Source organism: Musa acuminata, chromosome BXJ2-2, assembly GCF_036884655.1.
Source record: "Musa acuminata AAA Group cultivar baxijiao chromosome BXJ2-2, Cavendish_Baxijiao_AAA, whole genome shotgun sequence".
NCBI classification, from domain to species: Eukaryota; Viridiplantae; Streptophyta; class Magnoliopsida; order Zingiberales; family Musaceae; genus Musa; species Musa acuminata.
Window position 1 is genome coordinate 21,538,205 of NC_088339.1, and position 25,817 is coordinate 21,564,021.

The window sequence follows — 25,817 nt, forward strand, 5'->3', positions numbered from 1 at the left end:
GTACAACAGGTCTCTTGCAAGCAGGCATAACATATCTGGAGCGGAGACGATGAATGATGATGTACAGCGCCGCCTAATTGCTGGAATTACCCGAACGGCAGGGCAAAGAAGGCCTCCGGTGCGCAGTGCAGTCTTCAAGGTATGCTGGTCTTTTAGAGCGACCATGACTGAGAACTTTGTACGCTGATCTGGATGCGAAGGCACAAACTGCATTTACAATTGAAATGCAACCTTAATCGCAGGCAACGTGCCGCATTTTGTACCATTGCGCTTGATATCACCGTTTCCGTACCCATCAATGAATGGCTGAGATTTGATTCGAGAAGAACGAGGAAATGGAACCCGTGCGAATTAGAAGTAGAAATATCGCCACAGTTCCGACCTGAACCGAAGAAGGATTACACCCAACAAAAGTTGCCCTTGTTCCGCCCCAGTCACCGTTCGACTCCCCCCCTCCCCCCCCTCTCTACTGTTAGGATCTGATGGCGGGGCGTTATGACAGCGATCCCTTCCAGGAAGAAGACGTTAATCCCTTCGCGGTGAGTTGGCCGATCTCCCCATTTTCCTGTTCCCATTCCACTTATTTTTTACTCGGGGCTTTCTAGTGATCAACGAATGTAGTAGGCCTGGTTAATTTGGTTCATCTTCTAAATTATGGCGCCAGATTGTTACCTATTGCTTTCTTCCCTTCTAAGTTTGGACGATTGCTTGCTGCTTCTGATTTCGGCCGTGTCATTCGGGTTCTGAAAGACTACTTCTTTTGTAGGTTTCAATGGGTACTAAAATGAGGGCTTACTCAGCATTGTTTTGTACTGTATTCTGACCTCGCAAAACCTAGCCAGGTTGTCGCAACCTTCTCTTTATGGACTTGGATTCTGAAGGCTCTGACTGAATTCCAGCAATATTGACTTCTAAAATATTTGCATAGAATTGGGATATGCCCTGCCAAACTTGCGTGCGATCAGTCCTAGACCACCCTGGTCTTATTCTACCCTAAAAGCACATTTGGCTGGCCCAAGCTTAATTGACCCGTAAGTATTCGTATTACTATGATGAAACCCAAAAAGTAGATCTTGGGTATCATTTGGACTAGGACAAAATTTGGGACATATGGTAGTTCGGGAACCTTGCTTCTTCGGTCACTTTTTCATCTTCACATGACATGATTTTATGTCAATACCACAAATCAAAGTCATTAAGGAATTATTCAGTATATTATACTTTTGTTTCAGCGACTTTTAGGAAATTTTATGATCTTGATATTGCCCAAAACTAGTTGATGTTTAGCTATGAGGAATTCTGGTATATGGTTCGCTGCCGGACAGTCTTCTTCAGTTGCACTAATTGAAAACTTATGATGAATTTGTTTTGACCATTAAATGATGTTTTGAGTTACTAGTCGACGTACCCCTGTTCTTACGTTCTTGCGTTGAATTTTCTTTCGGAATGTTGTTTTAAATTGAGTCTGGCAGCTGCCATTTGTCAAAAATATTGCCCTTTAACAATGTAAAGCTAGGCTGAAACTCAACATGTAATGCAGATGTTCGGTTGCTGGTCTCTGGTTGGCAGCAAAAATATAGCTGTTCGGCTAGAGTTCATACTGCTTAAATATTTAGCATCATTATCCTCGTCTTCACAATTGTCTGGTGATTATAAGATGCATACTGATGGCTCTTAATGTGTGTCTTCTAGCGTACTTGCTCATTGGCATTAATCTCTGGGAGTTCCTAACTATATTCATGTGTGATAGTTTCACATTATAATTTCTGGAAATTAGCTTTCATTGTGAATCAATCATATAAGAATAAAAGTTTAAAAATCTCGGTCTGATATTGGTTTTGACACCTTATACCCCTTGGTACTGATGAAAATAAATAAAAATTGAATATCAACCGGGACTTAGCTATGTATTCCAACATTGGTCCTTAGTCAGACCCGTATTTACCGGTTGGTATGTACCGGTCTAACCGACATTTAAAACCTTGTTTGTAATTGTCAATACCCGAGTCTGATGAGCCAACTGGCCAATAATTCCATTTTGGTCCTTCAACCACGGACCAAAATGCTTAAGCGAGAGTTAACGTAGTACACTCATCAGGCACTTATAAGCTAATCATACACATTGCCCACTTCCGATGTGGGACTAATGGGATGTTACAGTAATAGTTGTAGCTTTTTCTTCTTCATCAGTTCACTAAATGTTGCACCTCTTGTTTGTCTTTGCAGTATTGACCCATATTCTTATTTCATTTTTTAAGTTATGACCATGCTTTCAATGACAATTGCAAGTTGCTTAATGCATATCATTGGATGCCATTCTACCGAAAGATGGAACTTCTAATTTTCTCCACATGATAATGGCCATAAAAATTCAAGCATTCTTTTAAGATTGTTAATTTTAAACAGAAAAAATACCTAATTCTAGAAGCAAGTTTATTTTCTTATGGGAGAATTTATTAATTAATATCTAGCTTAGTGTCCCATTTGTTTCTTTGAAGATAAGTGTTTTTTACTTTTAGTTTGTTCTATTGTATCTGATATGCCTTCAGTATCATACATTATTTATGGCAGGAAACTGGAAGACGTGGAAAAGTAGCTGGATCAAATTATGGAGGAGGTCCACTAAGTTCAGCAGTACGTGTACTTCATAAACCTATCCTTACAGTGATACAACCAAGGTTGACTCGAGGTTATTGGTCTAGTTCTACATAGCATTAGTCTTAAGATCTTGTTTCCAATTATTTTGAATATTCTGTTGTTCTTTTATGATTTTAAGGTCTGTCACTAGACTTGATTAAGAGTCCTATTTAAGTAATGACTGCTGAAATCATAATTTTTCTGTATGGAAGATTTATTCCTTAAAAAATAAAATGAATCCTTAACACAACTCAAAATAATCTTAGAAGGAAGGACACCTGAGTGGGAATCATAAAACAATATGTCTGATTTGCATTCCTTTTAGGTTGGCCCAATATGACCTGAATTATACGGATCATGAGAGATCTGACCAGTTTAGAGGGCTTATCCTTATTTCTATGATTTCTTCTCTTTCACTCTTTTTTATTTTGCCTTTTTTTTTTTTTATCTCACCTCTTTTCTGCCTTCCTTGCTCTCTGCTTTCTGTTGCTACAGAAATCATAATATTCTTTATTGGTTTGGGTCTATACCAGCAGACCTGCCATTATATATGTTTCAGGGACTTCTGAACGGCTATTTTCAGAACTGGCATCTAGGGAACACAATCAATTAATGAACCTTATTTTTCTTGTGCAAAATTTGGATTAGTGATAGCATCATTCTCTAACCAATTATCTCAACTGAGTAACTTTGGTTGCATCATATGCAGTGTGGGTACTGATATTTCCAGAGTTTATGTTTTATCTGTTTAATGCAGGATTTGAAGAAAAAGGAAAGAGAATTACAAGCCAAGGAGGCTGAATTAGATAAGAGGGAAAAGGTATGCCCTTGAGTTGAGTGCTCATAAACCACCTAAGTCATTTCTTAGCCTTGGAATTTCATTTTTTGCTTTTCCTGTGCCAAAGTTTTTCAGATAGTTGAAACTAAATAACAGGAGATATGGTATATTCTTTTCTGTAAATTTCGTGTGTATGCTTCATTTGTGAGCCAACCATAACACAAGATCTTGGTTCTCAAGCATATTGAACACTATGTGGTAGGTAACATGTGGTAAATGGTACAACAGTGCAATAAATTTATTAACTGTTAAGATCTTTTAAAGAACAATATCATGTTTACATGCTTTACAAAAAATCTAACTTTATTTGCTTCATAAGCTTTTGCTATATTTATAAGATCTATTGTGTACAAGATTTGAAAAAAATGGACTTGGGGTAGGTGATTGGTGATGACATAATGCTTTTGCAATATGTGGCTAGATGTGCAATTGGATTTGCAAGCTCTATTTTACAAAAATATTACTGATTTAAATACAAAAATATAGATTAACTAATGATTTAGCAATGTAAACAACATATGCATGAAATTACATGCAAATGTTTACTTTTAGTGTTTACTGTTGATCTGAATGTTTTTTTTTTTAAATTTGTTGATATGTGCTTTCTGTTTGTTTTTGTTTATTTGTGGGGTAAACAGGAACTGAAACGTAAAGAAGAGGCTGCAGCACAAGGTGACTTCTCTTTGTTTTCTTAAAACAAATTGTTAATACTTCTTTTAACTTTGAACTTTAAGAAAGTAAACTTGCTGTTTTAAGAAAAAGACAAGTTTATTTTTATTTGCTATTAATCTGATTCCCTCATGTGTATTTCCTCTCTACAGCTGGCGTTGTTATGGATGAGAAAAATTGGCCACCTTTTTTTCCTATTATTCATCATGATATTGCAAGTGAGATACCCATCCACTTGCAAAGATTGCAGTATCTTGCATTTGCTTCATTGTTAGGTATGTTCAGACTCTTATTTCTTATCATTGTTGATGTTCCTCTCTGATGTTTAAGGTTCTCGATGCCTTCTTGTTTTCCTTGCTCAAAACATGTTAATTTTGTATCTTTATTAGCGTTGTAACAAAATTAAGGACACAAGAGAGGATCATATTAGTTAGTGTTCCACTATATGAAAGTTTATTTTACTATCATGACAGTAACTCTCTGGATTGTCATTTTAGTTTGGTCTACTTTTAACATCATGGTGCATGATGCATTTACATCTTTTTACAAAGACAGTTATGCATAATTCATGGATGTGAAATATATGTGCATTATGCTGCATGTAGTTCATTTTTGGGTTAAGAAGCAGTTTCTTCTGCTGATAGGTAATATGGATCCTAAAAAGGTGAAACCAAAATTAGCTTTTTACATCATATATACAGAATGGTGTAACATTTCGGTATACATTCTTAGTCAAATAGTTTTATGAATCATCATGTATAATTTGCAAGATCTATATGGAATACATAATTCTAGTAGAATAGCTATTGAACTATAGGTGTTTGTGAAACAAAATATGATATTGTTTCTCTTGGGTTTTTGGCAGGCTTGACAGCATGCCTCTTTTGGAATGTCATAGCAGTTACAACAGCATGGATTAAAGGGGAAGGTATTCGAAGGATCTTTCTTGGATGTCAATTTCATCATACCAGAACTGAAACTTATTTTACTTTCTTCTTATTTCTAGGTGTCAAGATCTGGTTCCTTGCAATCATCTACTTCATCTCTGGTGTCCCAGGTGCATATTTTTTGTGGTATCGGCCTCTTTATCGTGCCATGAGGTACAGACTCTTGTTGCAATCTGTTTTTGAAGATCTGTGACCTTAGAATCTGCCGGATACAAACTTATTATTAAGTTTATGACATTATATTTTCCATGGCACTGTGATGTTTTATAGGACTGAGAGTGCTTTGAATTTTGGATGGTTTTTCCTGTTTTACTTGGTATGTGCTTTGGTGGTTTATATCTATGCTTAAGGTAATGTTCCATGGCAAATAAATATTCTCCAAGTGACTCTGTCATCTACATTGCAGCTTCACATTGTTTTTGTCATATATTCTGCTGTCGCTCCTCCAATTATTTTCAAGGGAAAATCTTTAACGTAAGTTTTCTTTTTATGTTTAATAGATGGTAAATAGTGAAAGCAATAAATTCTGATGGAGGTAGGCTACAGCTAACTTTGTTTGATACATTTTTTAAATCTGATATACAAATGTAAATTTGATTTCTTTTACTTTGAGACAATAAATGAGGATTAGTATGTTGGAAGATCAACTTTTGAACTTTCAAACATTGCTTGAGAGATCATGCTTATGATACGACTTCAAAGAATGCATATTCAATTTTATCTTCAATTCTTATAAGAGTGTTAGCTTGTAATTCTAATGAATTTGTTGCAAGACTGCTTGAATTGTAGGATAAATTAATGGAGACTTGTGATATTTTTGGAGTCATTAGATGATAGTTTGTGCATAAATCTAAGGCCTTCTATGTCACTTGATGTTTCACAAATGGGGGAGTTATAGCCTCCACAAAATGGTTCCAGTAGAAGAGAATTTTTAGCTAGCATGACATCAGTATTGGTGGGTAGGGTTGTATAACATCATATTAGCATTTGTTTGCAGAGTAGTGGAAAAGACTTGCCTCTTAATAGGATACTTGTGACTTCTTCCCACTTAGTAGTAACATTCAATATTATTATCACTTTGTTGGACATGTGTTGGGTTCCATTGGTTTGTGTAAAATAAATTTAGATTGTTTTCTCTATCTGGGCTGCCTAGTATCTCTAGAAGCACTTATGTAATTTATTGTTATTATAGTAATTTAAAGTTATAGTCTAAGCTTATCAATAAAATGTGTTTATTTGTCTTAGTTCTGTAGACAATAGGAAGAATCAGTACATATGAAAAAATAGATCCACTTGTTATTGTTTCATTGAATGCTGACAATCAAAACTTATTTACTATGCCAAACAAATAAACTTAAATATTGTTGTCTGCTAATTGGTTTCTTTTACATGTTTCCTGTTGCAGAGGTATTCTGCCAGCAGTGGATCTTATCAGCAGTAAGGTTTTGGTTGGGGTGAGTTATAGGTTACTCGGAAAAATGTGTTATAATCTTGCTCTAGATTCTTGAAATTACTTTATAGACATGAACATTTGTGCTGAAATATTGCTGTCTGAATATTGCTGATTGAATAAGCTTGTTATGTTATGGAGTTCAATTAAAATCTAGTAGAGGTACTTGGGCATAACTGGAGAGAGGTATCTAGATTCAACCTAAGTATTAACGGCCTATTTGGTTACCTGAAAATAGAGGTACCTTGACGTAGGACAACCCTAAAGGGATGCTTAATATGAAGATAAAGATGGTTGGGTGGGCAATAAATAAATAAAAGGCTAAAACAGAGAGAGAAGGTGAGAGAAACCTGATTTATAGAATAAGTAATTTAAGCAACAGAAAACAAAGTGAAAGTTCAATCACATACCAAGATAATCAAAGAGGAGCGCTTTGACACCCTTTTGGTTGACTTCGGATGTTGAGAATTGAGAGATTGGTTTGTGGGTCTTCGTTGCAAGATGGTTAAGGATGGGAAAGGAGAGGAATGCAGGGGGATAATCTTGGACTCACTCCAAGTCCTCTGACTTGAACGGGGGGAAGTTGTGGCCTCGCACCACTCACATAATTTGTGGGAAAACAAAACTAATATGCATTAAAGTATTAATGATCCTAATACAATACTTTGGCCTCCTTATATAGGCCACAAATACAAAAAGAAAAGGAAGTTACAAATAAGAAATAAAATAAAAATCATATCAAGATGATTCAGTACATTGTCTTGGATCATCTTTTGAGAAGATAGAGGATTCTAAAATATTCTCATGAAATAATTTTCCTTCTATGTGCATGATGTTCTTCCTTTTTATGCAAGAGTATGATTTTATAGAATTATCTTTCTTCTTTGTGCATAATGCTCTTCATTTCTTGCAAGATGATGATTCTTGCAATATTCTCTCTTATTTATTTCCTTCTTCTAATTTATTATTAATCTAGAAAATAAGATGATAATTGTGTAGGATGTTACCACGTGGCAATCTTGAAACATCAATTGAACCCGAACCCGAGTTCACTATCAATCCAAGGTGATTTGGTTCGACACTTTTTCTTTACACGTTTTCGAAATATAGTTTGATTTCCAATTTTCCATCAACTCTTCCTGACTTGTAAGCATTCATCTCCGAAGAATTGATGAGGTAATACTGATCATAGAGTTCAGGGTTGATTTGGAGTTCTTCTTTCGTGATCTATGTGCAATCTGAGTCTCATTGTCCTTTTTATTTGACAAGGAATCTCTGATATCTCTCGTTACGAGTGGAGACTTGTTGTTCGTCCAGAATATCCTATATTTCCTCTTTTCTCCTCTTATAAGTGGGTATAGGTGAGAAAAACATTATAGGGTGTGGAGGTGATAAGGTAGAAGGTGATAAGGAAGTAAGGTGGAGTATTATCTTGTAGTTCCTTGTATGGTGTAAAATCTTCAATATTGATACAACAACAATAACAAAGTCGTAAGTCCCAACTATTTGGGATCGGCTACATGGATGTTTTGCTGTTATTGAGATATGTAAAATGTTATATGTTTAGTTAAGTCCAGAATATTTCTAAATCTTTAATATTGATTATTGATAACTCGTGTAATACCAAGATCTGGTGAAAGGTCAAGTTCCTAGGTATTGGAGCTGATATTTCGTATGATTTTGTAAGGACCAGAGTTTTTGTCATGAAACTTTTTCATGGTTCCTCATGGATATCTCTTGGGTCGAACTCTCATCATTACCATGTCTCCCTCCTTGAATTATTGTGACCTATGATGAACATCTACAATAGACTTGTATAATTCATTGCTTAAATTAATCGTTCTATGAATTTCGGTATATAGGTCTTGGAGCTGTTTAGCAAAGGATTCAGCAAGTTTACTAGGTCTAGCTTATGGAGGATAAGAATAGATCAATAAGCTTTCGAGGTTGATGTCCAGTGACAACCTCAAAAGGGCTAAGACCAGTAGAACTGTTGACAGAACTATTATATGCAAACTCAGCAAAAGGGAATACTAAGTCCCATGTGGACACATGATCACCAACAAGACAACGCAAAAGGTTACGTAGACTCCTGTTAACTACTTCAATTTGCCCATCAGTTTATGGGTGATATGTGAAAGAGAATTGTAACTTTGTGTTCAAGATTTTCGATAAGATTTTCTAAAAACAACTTGTGAATTTCACATCCCTATCAGAAACAATGGTCTTTTGGTAGACCATGCAACCTAAGTTCTTTCATGAACAACCTGGCTACATGTGAAGTACTAGTAGTTTTCTTACATGGTAAAAAGTGTGTCATCTTTGCTAAATCGATCCACCTAAAAAAAAATGAAATCATGATCTCTGATGGTTCGTGTTAACCCAATGACAAAATCCATACTAAGGTCCTTCTAAGGGGTATGAGCTACAGGAAAAGGTGTATAAAGTCCTGTGTTATATCTTCTTCCTTTAGCCAATTGATAGGTACAACATTGAGATATGATGCGAGCCACATATCTCTTGAGGCTAGACCAAAAGAATCTATCCTCAACCGTGACAATGTTTTTATCTCGACCAAAATGTCCTACAACTCCTCCAATATGTATTTCCCAAACAATGAAGTGTCTAAGAGAACCATTGGGCATACACAAACGAACATCCTTAAATAAGAATCCGTCATGGATGGTAAACTGTGTGTTGTCTAATCTTGATTCTTCTAATAATGTTTTATAGGTCTTTACAAAATCTGGACAAGACATATACTCATCTCGTATATATTCAAATCCAATCACTACACTGGTCATAGAGTATAAGACAAGTGTCATTCGACTAAGTGCATCAGCAGCTTTGTTTTCAATCCCTGGTTGGTGCTCAAGGACAAATGCATATTCTTGGAGGAACTCAACCCATTTAATATGTCGCAACCCTAATTTTCTTTGTGATTGAATGTATCATAGGACTTGGTGATCTGAATATAGGATGAATTCATTTGGCGACAAGTAATGTGCTAATACCTCAAGGCTTGGACAACCACATAAAACTCCTTATCATAGTAATATTTTTATTGGACTTTATTTAATTTTTTGCTAAAACATGATATAGGATGTCCTTGACTTAACACACCACCTATTCCTACTCCTGAGACATCAGAAGAAACCTCAAAGGCTTTCGAGAAATCTGGAAGTTGTAAAACAGGTGCTTGTGTCATTCTTTCTTTTATCTCGTCAAAGGCTGCTTTGGTCTATTTAAATTCACCCTTCTTCACACAGTTTGTAATAGGGGTTATGATGGTGCTAAAGGACTGAATGAACCTATGATAAAAGGTAGCTAGGCCATGAAAACTCCTAACTTCATGAATGTTTATAGGGGTAGGCCAATCTTCGATAGCCTTAACCTTTTCAGGGTCAACCGCAACTCCCTCAAAGAAGACAAGAAAGCCAAGAAAAATGGCATGTGATTGTAGACTTTAAATTAATATAGAGTTTTTCCTTATAAAGGGCCTTAAGAACTAGGTGAAGGTGAAGGAGATGTTCATCCTTGGCTTTACTATAGATGAGAATGTCATCAAAATAGACGACAAGAAAATGGCTAATGAAAGGACAAAATAATCGTGGCATAACCCTCATAAATATGCTAGGTGCATTTGAAAAATCAAAAGGCATGACTAACTGATGGAGAATCATTTAAATTTACAAAGGAATTCAGAAAAGTTTATTCTATGCAATGAAATCAATAAAAATTTATCAATTAGTTGGTCTAGAAATTCTAAGAGTTGTATTGAAAATTGAAAATTCTTTTGGTCTTTCTAGGGAGTTTTTTTATATTTAGTGTACTTTTGTATTAAGTGTACTCATTTACTATTTAGGCATCCAAGAAGTCATATTTTGGATTCTTAAAAGGCATATTAACTCCCTAGGAGATTACTCTTGGGAATCATTACCTTCATTGATTGTATCAAGGCTCCTAAGCCCCTATAAATAATGGAGCTTATCAATGGATCAAACACTTCATATTTAAATAAAAAGAATTGCATACTCTGTAGTCTATTACTCTCCTCTTATCTCACACTTCTCTTTCTTTCTCTTCCGCTCTCTTCCTCTCTGCTTCCCTGCTCTGTTCTACACCGGTTTTGGTATCAAAGCCATCAATAAACCTGCCCTATGCCCCATTGGGTTTCAACTAGTAGCAAAAGCTTTGATCAACACTCAATGATCCTTGTACCTTAAACATCAACCCCTTGCGTGTGGAGTTGGACTTTGAGACGACTGTCTCTACGGAATTGGTGGACCACATAACTCTCAGTACCAGATAAATTTTAAAAACTTTACTAATATTTTTTGTTAGAAAGAAAAATAGTATATTTTATTATATCGTGGTTATCATCACTTATCCCCTCGTTTTCTCCTTTTTTTTTTTCTATTTATCATCCTCTCTCTCTCCTTTAGCTATAACTACAATACCACTAAAATTTGAATCCTTAAAAATTATCTAAAAAAAACAAAACAAAAGTAAAAAAAAAGTGAGAGAACCATTTTAAGCATTGCAATTCTATCTTATGCATCGCAACAATTAACAATCTTATTCTCAAAAGGAAAATTGTCAATAACATTAGAATCATAACTAGGCGAGGTGCAAACCAAATCAATCTCAATGAATCCCTAAATCAATAGAGTGAGGTAGATATCCTTAGGACCGAGCTAGCAAATTATGGCATAATGTTGAACCAATCATGTGACCAAATGACCCAAGTCGTAAGAGCTCTCCAACACCTTGTAAATGACCCATGAATGAGGAGACTAATGAGTCAATTAGGCAACATATCTATCCTCCACAAACCATAGCTTCAAATCAAGAAATTTTACCTACTCCCCAAATCCCAATTCAAATAAATTCTAGGTTCACCTATAGGGCACCTATTCACAATCATAATGATTTCGGGGAACCTACTAGAAATTCGTAAACGTATGTAATGGTCCAACAAGTTTGGTTTGCTGATAATCTAGGAGAAATAATTAGAAAAGTTAGAGTGGATATATCAGACTTTGATGATAGGTTTGATCGAAACATATTTGTTGACTTGTTAGATAGCATGAAAAATTGCTTTGAGTAGTATGGAATGATTGATATTGAACGTGTATGATTTACAAAAATGAAACTAGTAAAGTTTGTTATGAAATATTGGCAATATGTCTAATGTAGTCTAGAATGCCATTAAGAGCCTCCTATCACTCAATGGAAAGTTATGAAACAAAAACTTAAAAGAAAAATATTTAACCTACTTTCGAAGCCAACTGGTTGAACAATTGTTAAACCTTAAACAGTTAAATTCAAGTGTAACAAAGTATTTGGCCCGATTTGAGGAACTTTTAATTAGGTGTGAAATAAAAGATGATCAAATCATCACTGTCCGAAGATTTGTTAATGTGTTGAGATTTAACATCCAACAGAAAGTCTCTCTTAGTTTCCTCGACACTGTGGAGGAAGTTTCCTGATGAGCCCTTGAGATTGAAAAGTACATCAAACTTTATCCAATTCATTGAGCATCTTCTTAGTCTCTCAACAATAGAACTATTTTCCAATCTACCAAAAGTAATGTGATCAAGAGACTAAACCTTAAGGTAGTCACATTCGACCGTATTCAAAGTAACCTGCGTTCACAAAACCACTCTACCTGTGACCGAGAGATGCCTAGTGCTAATCAAAATGGGTAATTACCAAGACAAGACTTGCTGTGATGTCCTACCACTAAACATTGCCCACATTCTTTTAGGTTGGCCTTGGTTATATGACATTGATGTTACCAATCATAGAAGAGCAAACACATGTCTTTCTATACAAATACATCATCCTACGACCAACAAAATCATCATAAAAGGACAAATTAGGAACTCCCAAGTCTCTTCCACAATGTCACGGGCAAAACTATAAACAGGGTGTTTAATATAATGCTCATGTATGTTCGTGTCTTTTGGTTTGTTCATACTTTGCACAGCATGTAGAGGGACGGTCGAAGGCTTAACAACCCTAATTTAGTTGGGTTTGGTGGCCATTTTAGGCTTGTAAATAAAGGTTGTGTCATGTGAACACTTATGGGAGATTTCGATCTATAGTGGACCATTTTGGATCCTTTGTTGTGCGACCGTTTCGAGCTTGTGAAGTTTGTTTGTAATTTGTAATTTGCATTGGTTATGAAGTATTTTTTGAAATGTTTGTTTATGGATCCCGAGTGAGGCGCTTTCTCTAACCCATTTTCTCTTTTGTAGGTCCTAAGAGACTATGGAAGGTTTCGGGGAGGCTGACCTTTGCATACGGATATGCAAGGGTGCCGCACGACTTAGACAAAACTAGTTAAGTCCGTGATATATGGTATTAGAGCGGGACAAGCACTCATAGAAACATTTGACATGCTAACGTGGGGGACCTAGCGGGGTTGCGTTGAGGGCAGCCAGCACGTACGACCATTTGGAGGAAAGCAGACATGGAGATGTAGGGAAAATGAGTCGCTCAGAGGAGTGGGCATCTGAGATTGACATTCAGAGGAATGACCAACCCTTCGCGCAAGAGGCACCACGAGGACAAGCAAGCTGGGAAGAATGCGTAGCGCACAAAGGTTGGGATGGCTGAGTTTGAGCTACGGCTCAACGTTAGCAACCATACTTGATGGTGCTCAAGACAAGCGAGGCGCTTGATAAAAGATGAGACCATGTAAGGTGGAATGAGTTGTTCAGTAATCAAAAGAGTTGTGCAAAACTCACAGAGGTGAGGGGAATTGCTAACTCGAAGAATTCGGTACTTATGCAAAGGCTTCTATGCGAACGATTGAGTGTTCGTGGTCATCCCAAGGCGACCGAAACTCGGTGCCATGGAGCATTGAAACTTTCTCTTCAGCATGAGAAGGATACGTCCGTAGTAGGCTGAAGTGTGCAGCAAGTTCAGCATGTTGCTAGGCCTTAAGGGGTGCAGTAGTGGGTTGTATTGACGTGGAGTTGCAATCTAGCAAGTACGTTTGCGGGAGGCAGAACGAAGCACAGTTTGTTCAGCAAGGCAGAGTAGTCCAAGGGGATGGGGTCTCTGAAACTTTCAAAGCGAAGGAAGCGAAGAGAGAAGTTACTCCAAGGGGACAGATATCCAGGAGGGATAAGTCTTGGCTCTCTAGAGGGAGAACCATATGCAATGGACCGCACATGTTGAGGAGGAGTACCTCAAAATAACTTCATAAAGCTCAACGGACTGAGCGAGTTGCCAGGAGTCGTCGTATGATCTCGCTTAAGATAATGCATTGGGAAATGCATTACGGGATCAAGTGGGAGAGCGATCCAAGGCAATACAAATGAAGGCACACTTGTAGTCGATATGGAGATCAGACTCAACGAAGGGCTGACCCGTAGAATGGTGGGCGCGAGGGCCACTATCAACTCAATGCAAAACGAGGAGCGGAGCAACTTGGGTGTAACTTGGCGAAGTACCTAAGCCGCATGAGGGGTGCCAGTATAGAAGATGGAACATAGAGCGGAGGCACAGAGCTTTCCTTGGATAGAGGTCAAGGACATGAACTCTTGTAGAGGCAAGAGTGGGATCATGTCGTTCCATGGGTCCTTCAATATGATGGAGCAGGCTCATCTTGCATGATGCCAAAGACAAAGGGAGCTTCAAGGCACATGTACCATACCTCAGAGAAGCATTTGACGGAGGAACTAAGGCAACTCAACTTGCGGAGGCGAAGTTGGGTTCAGAAGGCCTTGGCACGGGGCAAGAGGATGCGGAGGAGGGTACTCTTGAAGAATATACCATAGTGCTACCATTCAAATTGCCATGAAGGGAGCTGTGTGTAGCAGAGATTGTGCTAGTAGGGGCAAAGGCCCAGGATCCAGACAATGGTGCACCAATTTCAACAAAGTCGGTGGACTTCGGGAGCTACTAGGCGATGGACTGTCCTAGAGCGGTGCTTTATCTATGTGTGACCCAAGAGCGGATGGACAAAGGTCGATTGCCAAAGGAGCGAACACAATCGCAAGTGGAAGAGGCCTTACGATGTGTTGGCAGAGGCCACACATGAAGGGATCATAATCCGAGTTCATCCCACAAGGATCAGAATGTAATGGAGATGTCACTAGGAGGCGACATGGTGCAGCGGATCGTGGTGGAACAGTTCGTGGTAATGCGATATACATGAATATAGTCCCGTGAGGGACTATATCAAACGGAAGTATGATCGGGAGCTATTGGGGGCTCTACTTCGGTGAACAACGCGACGACAAGAAGGGCTATGGATTCAAGGAGTGAAGGTCATGGTACCATAGAGGCGGGTCTTCCGTGCGTGCATCGAATATTGCATCGGATGAAAGCCTTGGTCATCAGCATATGGGGGCTGTGTACTACCGAGGGAAAAGTTCGAATGCAAGTACCAGTGAGTCCCATGGGAGGGACTTGATCATGCAGAGGTATGATCGGAACGACTAGAGAGTTAGACTGCTTCAGACCTCATATTTGCTTAAGGGAGCCCGGCAAGTCAGAGGACAAGGCCGAGTAAGCGAACGTTGCTACCAAAGAAGCTAAGGAGAACAGAATCGATGTAAACCCTGCAACATGATGGCAGAGACCATGCATGAGAGTTGTAGTCTGTCTTTCCATCGACCAAGGGAAACTGCTTTAAGAACACAGAGGTGTTGAAGTAGAGGGTCGAAAGAGGCGAGGAAGTGACGACGAGTCCAGAGGGACTTAGCTACCCAAAAATCAAGCATCGATTAAAATGGAGGTAGACTCGGAGGAGTGCCATAATGCCACAGAGGCAAATCTACCGATCATGAAGAAAGGGACATAGATGCGAGGTGACGGATAGTAGGGCCATGGGCATGGCAACGCCATGGTACCGCAAAGGCGGGACTTCCATGGAGTCATCGATCCCTTGCTCTCATGGGGGGGAGAGCGCTTGGTCGTGAAAGGGAGCCGAGGAGGTGAAGAATACAGAGGCAAACTCCAAGTACCGAAAAAAGGCTGAAGGACAGAGGCCAGGAAACTTCGTAAGACCGGTGTCAACGAGCTTCTCATCAAGATAGTTGAAAGTGAAGGACTTCGGGTCAATGCAAGAGTACAAGACCAAGGAACAAAGTAGACAGTATGCGGTGTTGTACCTTTGCTACTCAGTGGAGTAAGCGACAGGGTTGATAGAGAAGATGGTACAATCTCAGAGGCGACCAAAACTATTAGAGACTTACTCTAAGTTGGGGTGAAAATTTCTGCATTCCAGAAGTTCGATGGCATTGAGAAGATGAATCACAGTAACTAACTCAATGCAAGGAGTACAAACACTTCAAGTGCTTCAGAAGTGTGAACAAAGAGCAGGTGAAGACCAATAACCAACTTGATGCATGGAGTACAACCCTCGAGGAGGCGGACGAAGTCAAGTAACCTTTGTCTTCTCAACTCTTAAGAGAATGGGCGAAATCGAATACCCCAATTCTCTTATTTATCCAGCAGAGGAGCTCTGCACATGTTCAAAGACCCTTCGAAGAAACTAAATGGAAGACAATAGTTATCAAATCCTCACCAATGGTGATCAGTGCTACTGAGAGTAGATTATCCGCTTCATTTCCCAACAGAATGTCAATCGAAAGCGGAAGTGATACGAATCTACTTGGAAGTGACAACTAAATGAAAGAAGAGTCGATGGGTAAATTTTATGGAGGAAGGATCCAAAACTTCAAAAGTTTGCGAGGTGATGCTCGTTAAAGTTCCAACAAGCATCCACCCAGTTCAGGCAGCATGAGGCATTTGAGAGACTGACGCATAGTAAGGATAGTCTTTTCCTTCATCTGAAGGATCCGCAGGAACCAACAGGGATCAACACAACTCAGCCAACCCCACACCAGAGTCAGAGTCATTGGCGAGTTGAAGTAGCATGGCGGATCAAAAGTTCGACTACTCAACAACAGCAGCGGAGAGCAACTGGGAGCCAAGAGGTGCATTGTAGCTGGAACGGAAGATTGAAGACTCAGTAAAGGCAAGGAGTTGCAGTGTCGGTAAGCTTCGACGAGGACGTCAAAGGAATAAGTGGGGGAGAATATCATGGACAAAACTGTAAACAGTGTGTTTAATGTAATGCTCATGTATGTCCGTGTCTTTTGGTTTGTTCATGCTTTGCATAGAATATAGAGGGATGGTCGAAGGCTTAACAACCTCAATTTAGTTGGGTCTGGTGGCCATTTTAGGCTTGTAAATAAAGGTTGTGTCATGTGGACACTTGTGGGAGATTTCAGTCTGTAGTGAACCATTTTGGATCCTTTGTTGTGCGACCGTTTAGAGCTTGTGAAGTCTGTTTGTAATTTGCATTGGTTATAAAGTGTTTTCTGAAATATTTGCTTGTAGATCCCGAGTGAGGTGCTTTCTCCAACCCGTTTTCTCGTTTGTAGGTCCTAAGGGACTACGAGAGGTTTCGAGGAGGCTAACCTTTGCATACGAACATGTAAAGGTGCCTCACGACTTAGGCAAAACCAGATAAGTCCGTAACAACAAGCCCCTACCACCAAGGGACTTCATTTATTGGATCCTAAATTTTTTAAAATAGAGAGCCTAAACAATAAATTTTATATAGTTATCAATGCTAGAGAAATTTCTAGCCCTTGCATTATTTCTAACCTAACTCCTAAAGTTAAATCCTTATTAAATAAATTTTTTGATGCCATACCCTCAGAATTACCTAATAAGCTATCATCCTTACGATAAATTTAACATGTCATTGACCTTATCCTAAAATCATAGCTCCCTAATCTCTTATATTATAAAATGAATCTTAAGGAGAGAGCCGAGTTAAACAACAAGTTAAAGAACTTTTTGCTAAAGGGTTTGTGCAACACAACCTCAGTCTTTGCATTGTCCCTGCTTTGTTAACCACTAAGAAAGATGGGTCTTGGAGGATGTGTCGATAGCTAAGCGATTAACAAATAACAATCAAATATCGCTCTCAATTCCTTAACTTGAGGATATGCTAGACCTTCTCATTGGATCTAGTTAGCTTTCGAAACTTGACTTAAGAAGTGGATACCATCAAATTTGTATTAGACCTAGTGATAAATGAAAAACAACATTCATAACTCAAGATGGCCTATACAAATGGCTAGTCTTACCCTTTGGTCTATCGAATACTCCAAGTCCTTCCATATGTTTCATGAATCAAGTTTTATAACCCTACATAAGAAAATTTATTATAGTCTGCTTTGACGATATCTTGATCTTTAACAAGACTAGAGAGAATCATTTAGAAAATCTTTGATAGGTTCTTACTACCCTTCGATTTGCTAAGCTCTATGTTAATATGAAAAAGTGTTTGTTCATTCAAATCCATGTCCTATTCCTAGGCTTCATCATTTCTGCCCAAGGTGTTACCGCTAATTAAGAAAAGATCTACGTCATTTAGATTAGCCTGAGCCTAAAACCCTTTTTGAGATTCGAAGTTTCCATGGATTAGTCTTTTTCTATAGGAGATTCATTAGAGAGTTTAGGTCCTTCATGATACCTATTACTGATTGCCTGAAGTAAGGTGAGTTTTCTTGGACGTTACCTGCTACGAAAGCCTTTACTGACTTTAGTAAACCCTTTGAGGTCACTTGTGATACCTCTAGTATATGCATAGGAGGAATTTTAAGTCAAAAGGGTCAGCCTATTGTCTTTTTCAATGAAAAACTTAATGATGCAAAATAATATTATTCTATATACGAAAAAGAATTCTATGCGATTTTGTAACATCTTAGGTATTAGTGATATTACCTTCTACTACAAGAGTTTGTTTTATTGTTTGACCATCAGACCTTAAGGTACTTAAATGCTCCAAAGAAGTTAAATGCCCAATATGCCAAATTGGTCAAGGTTCTCAACAAATACTCTTTTGTAATTGAGCATTGTTCTAACACTTAAAATAAAACTATTAACGCCCTTAATTGAATTTCTACAATCTTGTCTACCATGATTCTCAAGGTCATAGATCCAAGCGATTAAAAGAAAAGTATACTCAATATCCAAACTTTAGTCATATATATTGAGAAGTTCAGGATGAAAATCATCATAAACATATGGACTTCATTCTTAGGGATGGTTATCTTTTTTGATCTACTAGATTGTGTGTTTCTCGATTCTCCCTTCAAGACTTTCTTATTTGGGAAATACACGCATGTAGATTAATAGGTCACCTAGGCCAAGACAAAACCATTGCATTTGCTAAGGATAGATTTTATTGACCATCCTTAAAGTGAGATGTTGCTTGAGTAGTGTCACAGTGTCAAATTTATCAAATTATCAAAACTTGCAAACACAATTCTAACCTAGACACCCCATTACCCATTCCATGTTCACTATAGCAAGATGTAAGTTTAAATTGTCCTTGGACTATTCAAAATAGCGTGTAGCCATGATTCTATTTTGGTTGTTGATCGATTTTAAAAAGATAGCCCACTTTATCCCATGTAACAAGACCAACGATGCCTCACATATTGCTAAAGTGTTTTTTCGAGAAGTGATTAAATTATATAGCTTGCCCTCAACCTGCCTGATAGGGATGTGAAATATGTTATCTACTTTTGAAAAACTTTATGAAAATTATTTAGCACAATATTAAAATTCTCTTCAGCCTTTTACCCCAGACTAATGGACAAACTGAGGTTGTTAACTGTTCCTTGAGAAATCTTCTTTTAGATGATTAGTTGGGGTGAAACCAAGAAATTGGAACTTAATCTTGCCCACGGCAGAGTTTGCATACAATAACTTAATCAATCGTTTGACCGAAAAAAGCCTATTCGAAGTTTTCCTCAACTATACTCCTTGCACACTCATTGACTTTGCACCTCTTTCACTTGATTATCATGCATCAGAACCAATCAACACTTTCTTTCAACATATTCATGATTTACATAATGAAATATGACGTAAAATTATCATAAATAATGAAAGTTACAAACTTTCTACCAATGAACATCATAAAAATCAAGAGTTTCAAGTTGGTAATTATGTCTTGGCTTGCATTTGTCATGAGTGATTCCCTAAAACTCAATAAAAAAGTTGCATGCCCGAGCTATTGGTCCTTTTCCTATTATCCAAAAATTGGGTTCTAATGCGTATATGCTCGATTTGCCTTTTGACTTAAATATTAGTCTAGTTTTCAATGTAGAGGATTTAACTTCATATCATGGTACTTTTGAACCTCCTTTTCTATCTATCAATGTTCCTATAGGTGACAATCCTCCTAAAGCACCAATTCTCGCACAACATAGTGATGACATAGAGGCCATTCTTGATGATAGCCTATTTCAACTGCTACTAGCATTATTCCACACTTTCTTATCAAGTGGTATGATCATCCAACTACTGATGCCACTTTGGATTACTTTGGAGAAGTTACGTGACTTTGCACAAGACCTATTGGATTAGTACCTTATATATCACTCCTCGAGGTTGAGTTCTTTTCCACCAGGGGAGAATGATGGAGAACCATCTAGCTTTACAATGGATTTCAGAAAAGTCTATTCTAGGCAAAGAAATCACTAAAAGTCATCAATTAGTTGGTCTAGAAATTCTAAGAGTTGCGTTAAAAATTGGTAAGTCTTTTGGTCTTTCTAAGGGCTCCTATTGTATTAAGTGCACTCATTTACTATTTAGGTATACTAGAAGTCACATTTTAGATTTCTAGAAGTCATTCTAATTCCCTAGGAGATTACTATTAGGAATCATTGCCTTCATTAATTATACCAAGGCTCCTAAACCCCAATAAACAGTGGAGCTTGTCAATGGAGCAAATAATTTATATTTAAATAAAAAGAACTGCATCTTCTTTAGTCTCTTACTCTCCTCTTTTATTTCACACTACTCTTTCTTCCTCTTCCCCTCTCTTCCTCTACTTCCCTACTCTGTCCTACACCACTAATCATTCATACAAACCATCCTTTGTTAAAGGTTATTTTTCACTCATCTCCTTAACGAATACAAATATGATGATAACCACTCCTTAGATCAATTTTGGAGAAGTATTTTGATTCCACCATCATAACTAACATGTCATCAAGTCTAGGTATGGGAAACCTATACTTAATTGTGATTTTATTGATGACTCGAATGTCTAACACCCAACTATCCTTTTTTAGGTGTGAATAGTGCAGGGGCAGCGCAAGGACTTAAGCTTTCTCTAATAAAACCTTTCCGTAGGAGTTTATCCACTTGTCTTTTTAGTTCAGTATGTTCTAAGGGGTTCATCCTATAATGTGGCAAGTTTGGAAGAGTTGACTTTGGTACTAAGTCAATTGTATCTTGAATGTCTCTAAAAGAGGGCAATTCATCAGGCAATTCCTCATGGGTGAGATGTTTAAATTCTTTTAAGAGCCTTGTCAACTTCCTTGGGATGGTCTTGGGCCACTTCAAGCAATGACCTTTATACTTCCTTTTGGTCATAAGAGCATAAATTATCCTCTCTTGTTGGTTTTCATATTCAAAATATTTTTTGTTTAACACATGTAAGGGTTTATCCTTTTATAGCATTTTTGAGCTTTTATTAACCTCAATTGGCTTACATGGGTTTAACATAATTTTCTTTCCCTCATGTTTAAACATATAAGTGTTGGCGTGACAAAAATGGCTCACATCCATGTCAAAGAGACATGATCGTCCTAAAAGGATATGGTCAACTTCCATCAGAAAGACATCACACCAAACCTATCCCTGATAAGTTGCAAACTTAATGGGAACTAGACAACACTGTTTACCGAGGATGGTGACTTTATTTACCCTTGCTACCTTATAGGGTCGACGGTGTGTTTCAAATTTCGGTTTCATTCTTTCAAGGGTTCCTATGGATACGACATTTGCACTACTACCCCCATCAATGATTATCTTACAACTCTTGTCGCCCACTTTAATGTGGGTATGAAAAATATTGGTTTGTCTCCAATCCTCCTCTACCTTGGGTGTGGTTAAGATACGTCTCAAGACAGCAAGGGTTTCATCGTTATTTTCATTAGCTTAATTGACTTCTTCAGGGATGTGAGCTAATTTATTTTGAGTATTTTATTTTTTCAAAGTCATTTCCTATGTGAAGGGCTCTTGATGGGCATTGATGTGCAAAGTGTCCTGTCTTGTGGTAATTAAAGCAACGAGTTGAGGTGTCGCTTTGTCTTAAAAGTTTGATAACAATCTTTCCTTTATTGTCTTAGGGATGTCTAATGGTTGGATCACTAAATCGATTTTGAGTGGAGGCTGTATTGGAAATTTTAGAAGGTTTATCATTTTCACTGACCCTATGTATGGCAAACTCTCCAACTTGGGAACTGAACCTCCTAGGGACATGAACCTTAAGATACTGCTAATACTCCTAGGCCATATTATATATATGTTCCAGAGAGTTAATAACATATAAGACTAACTCTTTCCTAATTTCAAGCTTTAGTCTCTTGAATGTCACATCTAACCATCAATTCATCAAACTTATTAATATATTCAAATACATACATATTGTTTTGATGCAAGGTTTGGAGTTGATCCATTAAATGTTCTTGGTAGAATATAAGGATATATTTTTCTTTTGGTTTTTCTTTCATTTCATCCTAATATTCTATTGGAGTTTGGCCTAAACGTTGAATTCATTTTTCAATATTGGTCCAGTGGAGTTTGGCTTAACCTATGAATTTCATTTTTGCAAAACATACTCGAAGACCTTTTGACATATCATACTAATTGAAATAGTCATCCATATCAGACAACCAATCAATAAAAACCCTTGCATCCAACCTGCCATTGAAGTAGGGTGCTTCTACTCTGACCATTTTTCTAATGTCATTATTAACCTCCCTAAAATTGTGTCTACCATGACCAAAGTGATTTTGGTGGTTCTCGTGCATATCCAAGTTGTACATGTGTCATGATGATGCAAGTGGTGGAGCACGAGGCCTTTCATATGCTCTTTCGGGCTTATACTCCAAATGTTGTAAGTGATTTCTAGGATTGGTATTTTTTTAAATATGATTTTGCTCTTAGTCTAACTCTTGATCTGTCTTAGTATGATTTGAGTTATCATCATCCTGAGTTGGATCTAGGACCTTTGAAGTTCCAACTTTCTTAGCATATTGTCTCTTACCAAAGGAAACCACGAGAGAAGGTGAGAGAAACCTGATTTATAGAATAATTAATTTAAACAATAAATAACAAAGCGGAAGTTCAATCACATACTAAGATCATCGAGGAGTGCTTTGACATCCTTTTGGTTGAATTCGGATGTTGAGAGATTGGTTTGTGGGTGTTCGTTGCAAGATGGTTGAGTATGGGAGAGGAGAGGAATGTAGGGAATAATTTTGGACTCGCTCCATGTCCTCCGACTTTGATCAGGAGGAAGTTGTGGCCTCGCACCACTCACACAATTTATAAGAAAACAAAACTAATATTCATTCCAATACTAATGATCCCATTACAATACTTTGGCCTCTTTATATAGGCCATAAATACAGGAAGAAAAGAAGTTACAAATAAGGAAGAAAATAAAATTCATATCAAGATGATTCAGTACATTGTATTGGGTCATTTTTTGATAAGATGAGATTCCAAAATATTCTCGTAAAATAATCTTACTTCTTTATGTATGATGTTCTTCCGTTTTTTGCAAGATGACGATTCTGAAGAATTATCTTCCTTCTTTGTGCATAATGCTTTTCCTTTCTTGCAAAATGATGATTCTTGCAATATTCTCTCTTATTTATTTACTTCTACTTTATTTTCAATCTAGAAAATAAGATGCTAATTATGTAGAATATTGTCACATGACAATCCTAAAACATCAATTGAACCTGAACCTGAGTTCACTATCAATCCAAAGTGATTCAGTTCAGCTCTTTTTTTTTCCACATCTTCGAAATGTAGTTTGATTTCCATCATACCTGCTGCTATAGATTCAATGTAATTGTAAGTGTTGCATTTAAAAATTCTCTTGATTGTTTGGTTGCTTGCATTTGCAACTGCAGTTTGCTGTGTGTTTTGTTTTGTTGCCTTTGTTCACAATTGCTGTTTCACTCATCTAGTGTTTGGTGGTGAATGAAGATTGTGGGAAGATGGAAGAAAATACTGTGGTTATTGAGATGGGTAACAGCAGTTGTGCGGCACGAAAGGAAGGATGAAGAAAAGGATCACAATGGTCAAGGTGGGTGGTTGGAGGGGACACTGGAAACTGGAGAGATATGTGGTTGTTGTATGTAATACAGGAGATGCTATGGATGGAGTCAACTTTACCATCATCTCTAGCCAAGTTTGGCCTGAGGCAGCCAAAAACTAATTATTAAGCACAAAAGTATAGCATACGTGTATTCAAAATATTAAGGTATAATGACATGGTTCAGACCCAAGAATTCTCACAATAAATTGGTGTACATTATGAACCTAAACATGCATAATCTGATTTCATTTGGGCAGGGCCAGGCTAGAGAAGCTTTTACCTAAGTCAAACGAATTTTGATTGGGCATATATTTTTTGCCCATGTTGGGCCTGACCAAGTCAAAACATTGTGCGGGTCTCCCCAGTAGCAGTCTAAATTGTTAGTTTACACAGATGGGCTAGCCAAAAAAAAAGGTCTGCAGGGGAGCATTTATTTGAAATAATAGATCCTAAATTGTAACTATTCTGGAGTTCAACCTGCAGGTTGTTTGGTTGCACTTGGAAGTATAGACTAAAGGTCCTAAGTTGCAATTGTAATGCAAGAAATATTATACATGTCAACTTGATAAAGTGGCCACAGTGCCACGTTGCATATACATGGTATGTGGGAGCATATGCAGCTGCATATACTATGGTATGTCAATTAAGGTATTCAAGTTAACTTTAATATGGAGATTAAGAGTAATACAATCAACTCTAGATTGTTAGTGACTGAACATATGCTTGAACCTAATAAAAAATTATAGGATGATTTTATACCCATTTAAGAACTCAAGCGATAAGTTATAAGAAACGAGTATAGATATAACTGATGAATGTCATAATATTTCCACATATGCTAGCCACATACTACATTCCAGAACACATGCCTGCACTACTCAATGGTCATCTATTGTAACATAGCAGCTAAACATCTGCTTTAATTAGATTTTTTTATTCAGTATGATGCTCCAAGCAAGCACTTTATTTTCAAGAAATAACTAGTCTGATTTGATGGGGAACATTTATATCTCTTTATTAAAATTGTAACAGAGAAGTGATAAAAATATATTAAAGGTTATACGATATATCACTCTCACTGCTCAGTCAATATCCTATTCTGGTGTTATCTAACACTAGATTGTTTTTTGCACTTGCAGATTTTCTATTTCGTTGGGTTTGGCTTGTTCTGCCTCGAGTCACTGCTCAGCGTTTGGGTCATGCAGGTGATATTTCTGTGCCTGGGAGCTGCTGGCAATTGACAATTTCCTTTTTGTCTTTCCTTTTAAAGTTAATTGTGTTTACTTCATTGATTAAAATATGTTTATATAAGGTTTTAAGGTCATCAGTAATCTTGCTTATCATTTGTATACTAAATGAAATATAGTCAGAGTATTTTGAATAAAAATACCTTGGTTTCCAAATGAGAAATCAGAATGCCTTATGAGATCCAGTAAAATTTGAATTTGTAAAAGGACAGTTCTTGTTGAATACAATGTTTCACACATTTTTACTTTTGTTGTAATCCTGTGCAGAAAGTATATATGTACTTCCGAGGGAGCGGAAAGGCTGCAGAAATGAAGCGGGAGGCAGCACGTGGTGCTATGAGGGCGGCAATATGATTATTGTATTTAGAATCACTTGCTTTCAATGGCCACTGTCTGATTGGAAGGCAAGAAATGCTCTTGATCAAGCTGATGCTTTGCATGCTTGATTTCTTGGTCATTCATGTCTTCAGATTATTGTCAGGCATCTACCTTGCATGAGCACTAATTTGAGTACACTGTCCTTTTTCCAAAAATTTACTGGGGAAGTTTGTATCTGCTATGGCTTCTTTGAAGCCTCTTCTTGATTGTGTTAACCATCTGATTTCTTCCTACCACAGTAGTGACTGTTCCTGTTACGGTGGTCGATGTGCTATCGAAAATAGTTTGTAGATATTCGCATGATGCCTTTCTGATTGACCCCTATTTACATAAATTAGTTTTGCATCCCATGACAACTGCATCTAAAAGATCCTTGATCAAAATTGGGAAGCCACAAACTTGTCTTTTATGGGTCCTAATTTCAATTGATAACATAATTCGCCAATGTCAAACTACAATCTTTGTATAGCTTACTCAT

General features: G+C 37.4%; 1 protein-coding gene across 8 annotated transcripts; it reads left to right on the plus strand.

Annotated features, from left to right (window-relative positions):
* LOC135605328 (secretory carrier-associated membrane protein 1-like) lies at window positions 1-25,633 on the plus strand. 8 transcript variants are annotated; one of them, XR_010484419.1, is made up of 14 exons: window positions 1-139; window positions 243-539; window positions 2,572-2,634; window positions 3,395-3,457; window positions 4,114-4,147; window positions 4,297-4,419; window positions 5,010-5,072; window positions 5,151-5,244; window positions 5,362-5,407; window positions 5,498-5,565; window positions 6,497-6,545; window positions 7,541-7,606; window positions 24,854-24,919; window positions 25,229-25,285. XR_010484419.1 is itself a non-coding variant. In XM_065095293.1 (14 exons), exons 2-14 carry the CDS (start codon window positions 483-485, stop codon window positions 25,405-25,407), a joined length of 1,005 nt encoding a protein of 334 aa, XP_064951365.1. In that variant the 5' UTR covers window positions 1-139; window positions 243-482; the 3' UTR covers window positions 25,408-25,633. The 8 variants fall into 8 exon arrangements, 7 of the variants coding, with proteins under 7 accessions (XP_064951365.1, XP_064951367.1, XP_064951366.1 ...); XM_065095293.1 differs by lacking the exon at window positions 7,541-7,606 and adding an exon at window positions 23,603-23,702 and having other exon boundaries at window positions 25,229-25,633; XM_065095295.1 differs by lacking the exon at window positions 7,541-7,606 and having other exon boundaries at window positions 25,229-25,633.
* The last annotated feature ends 184 nt before the right edge of the window (window positions 25,634-25,817 follow it).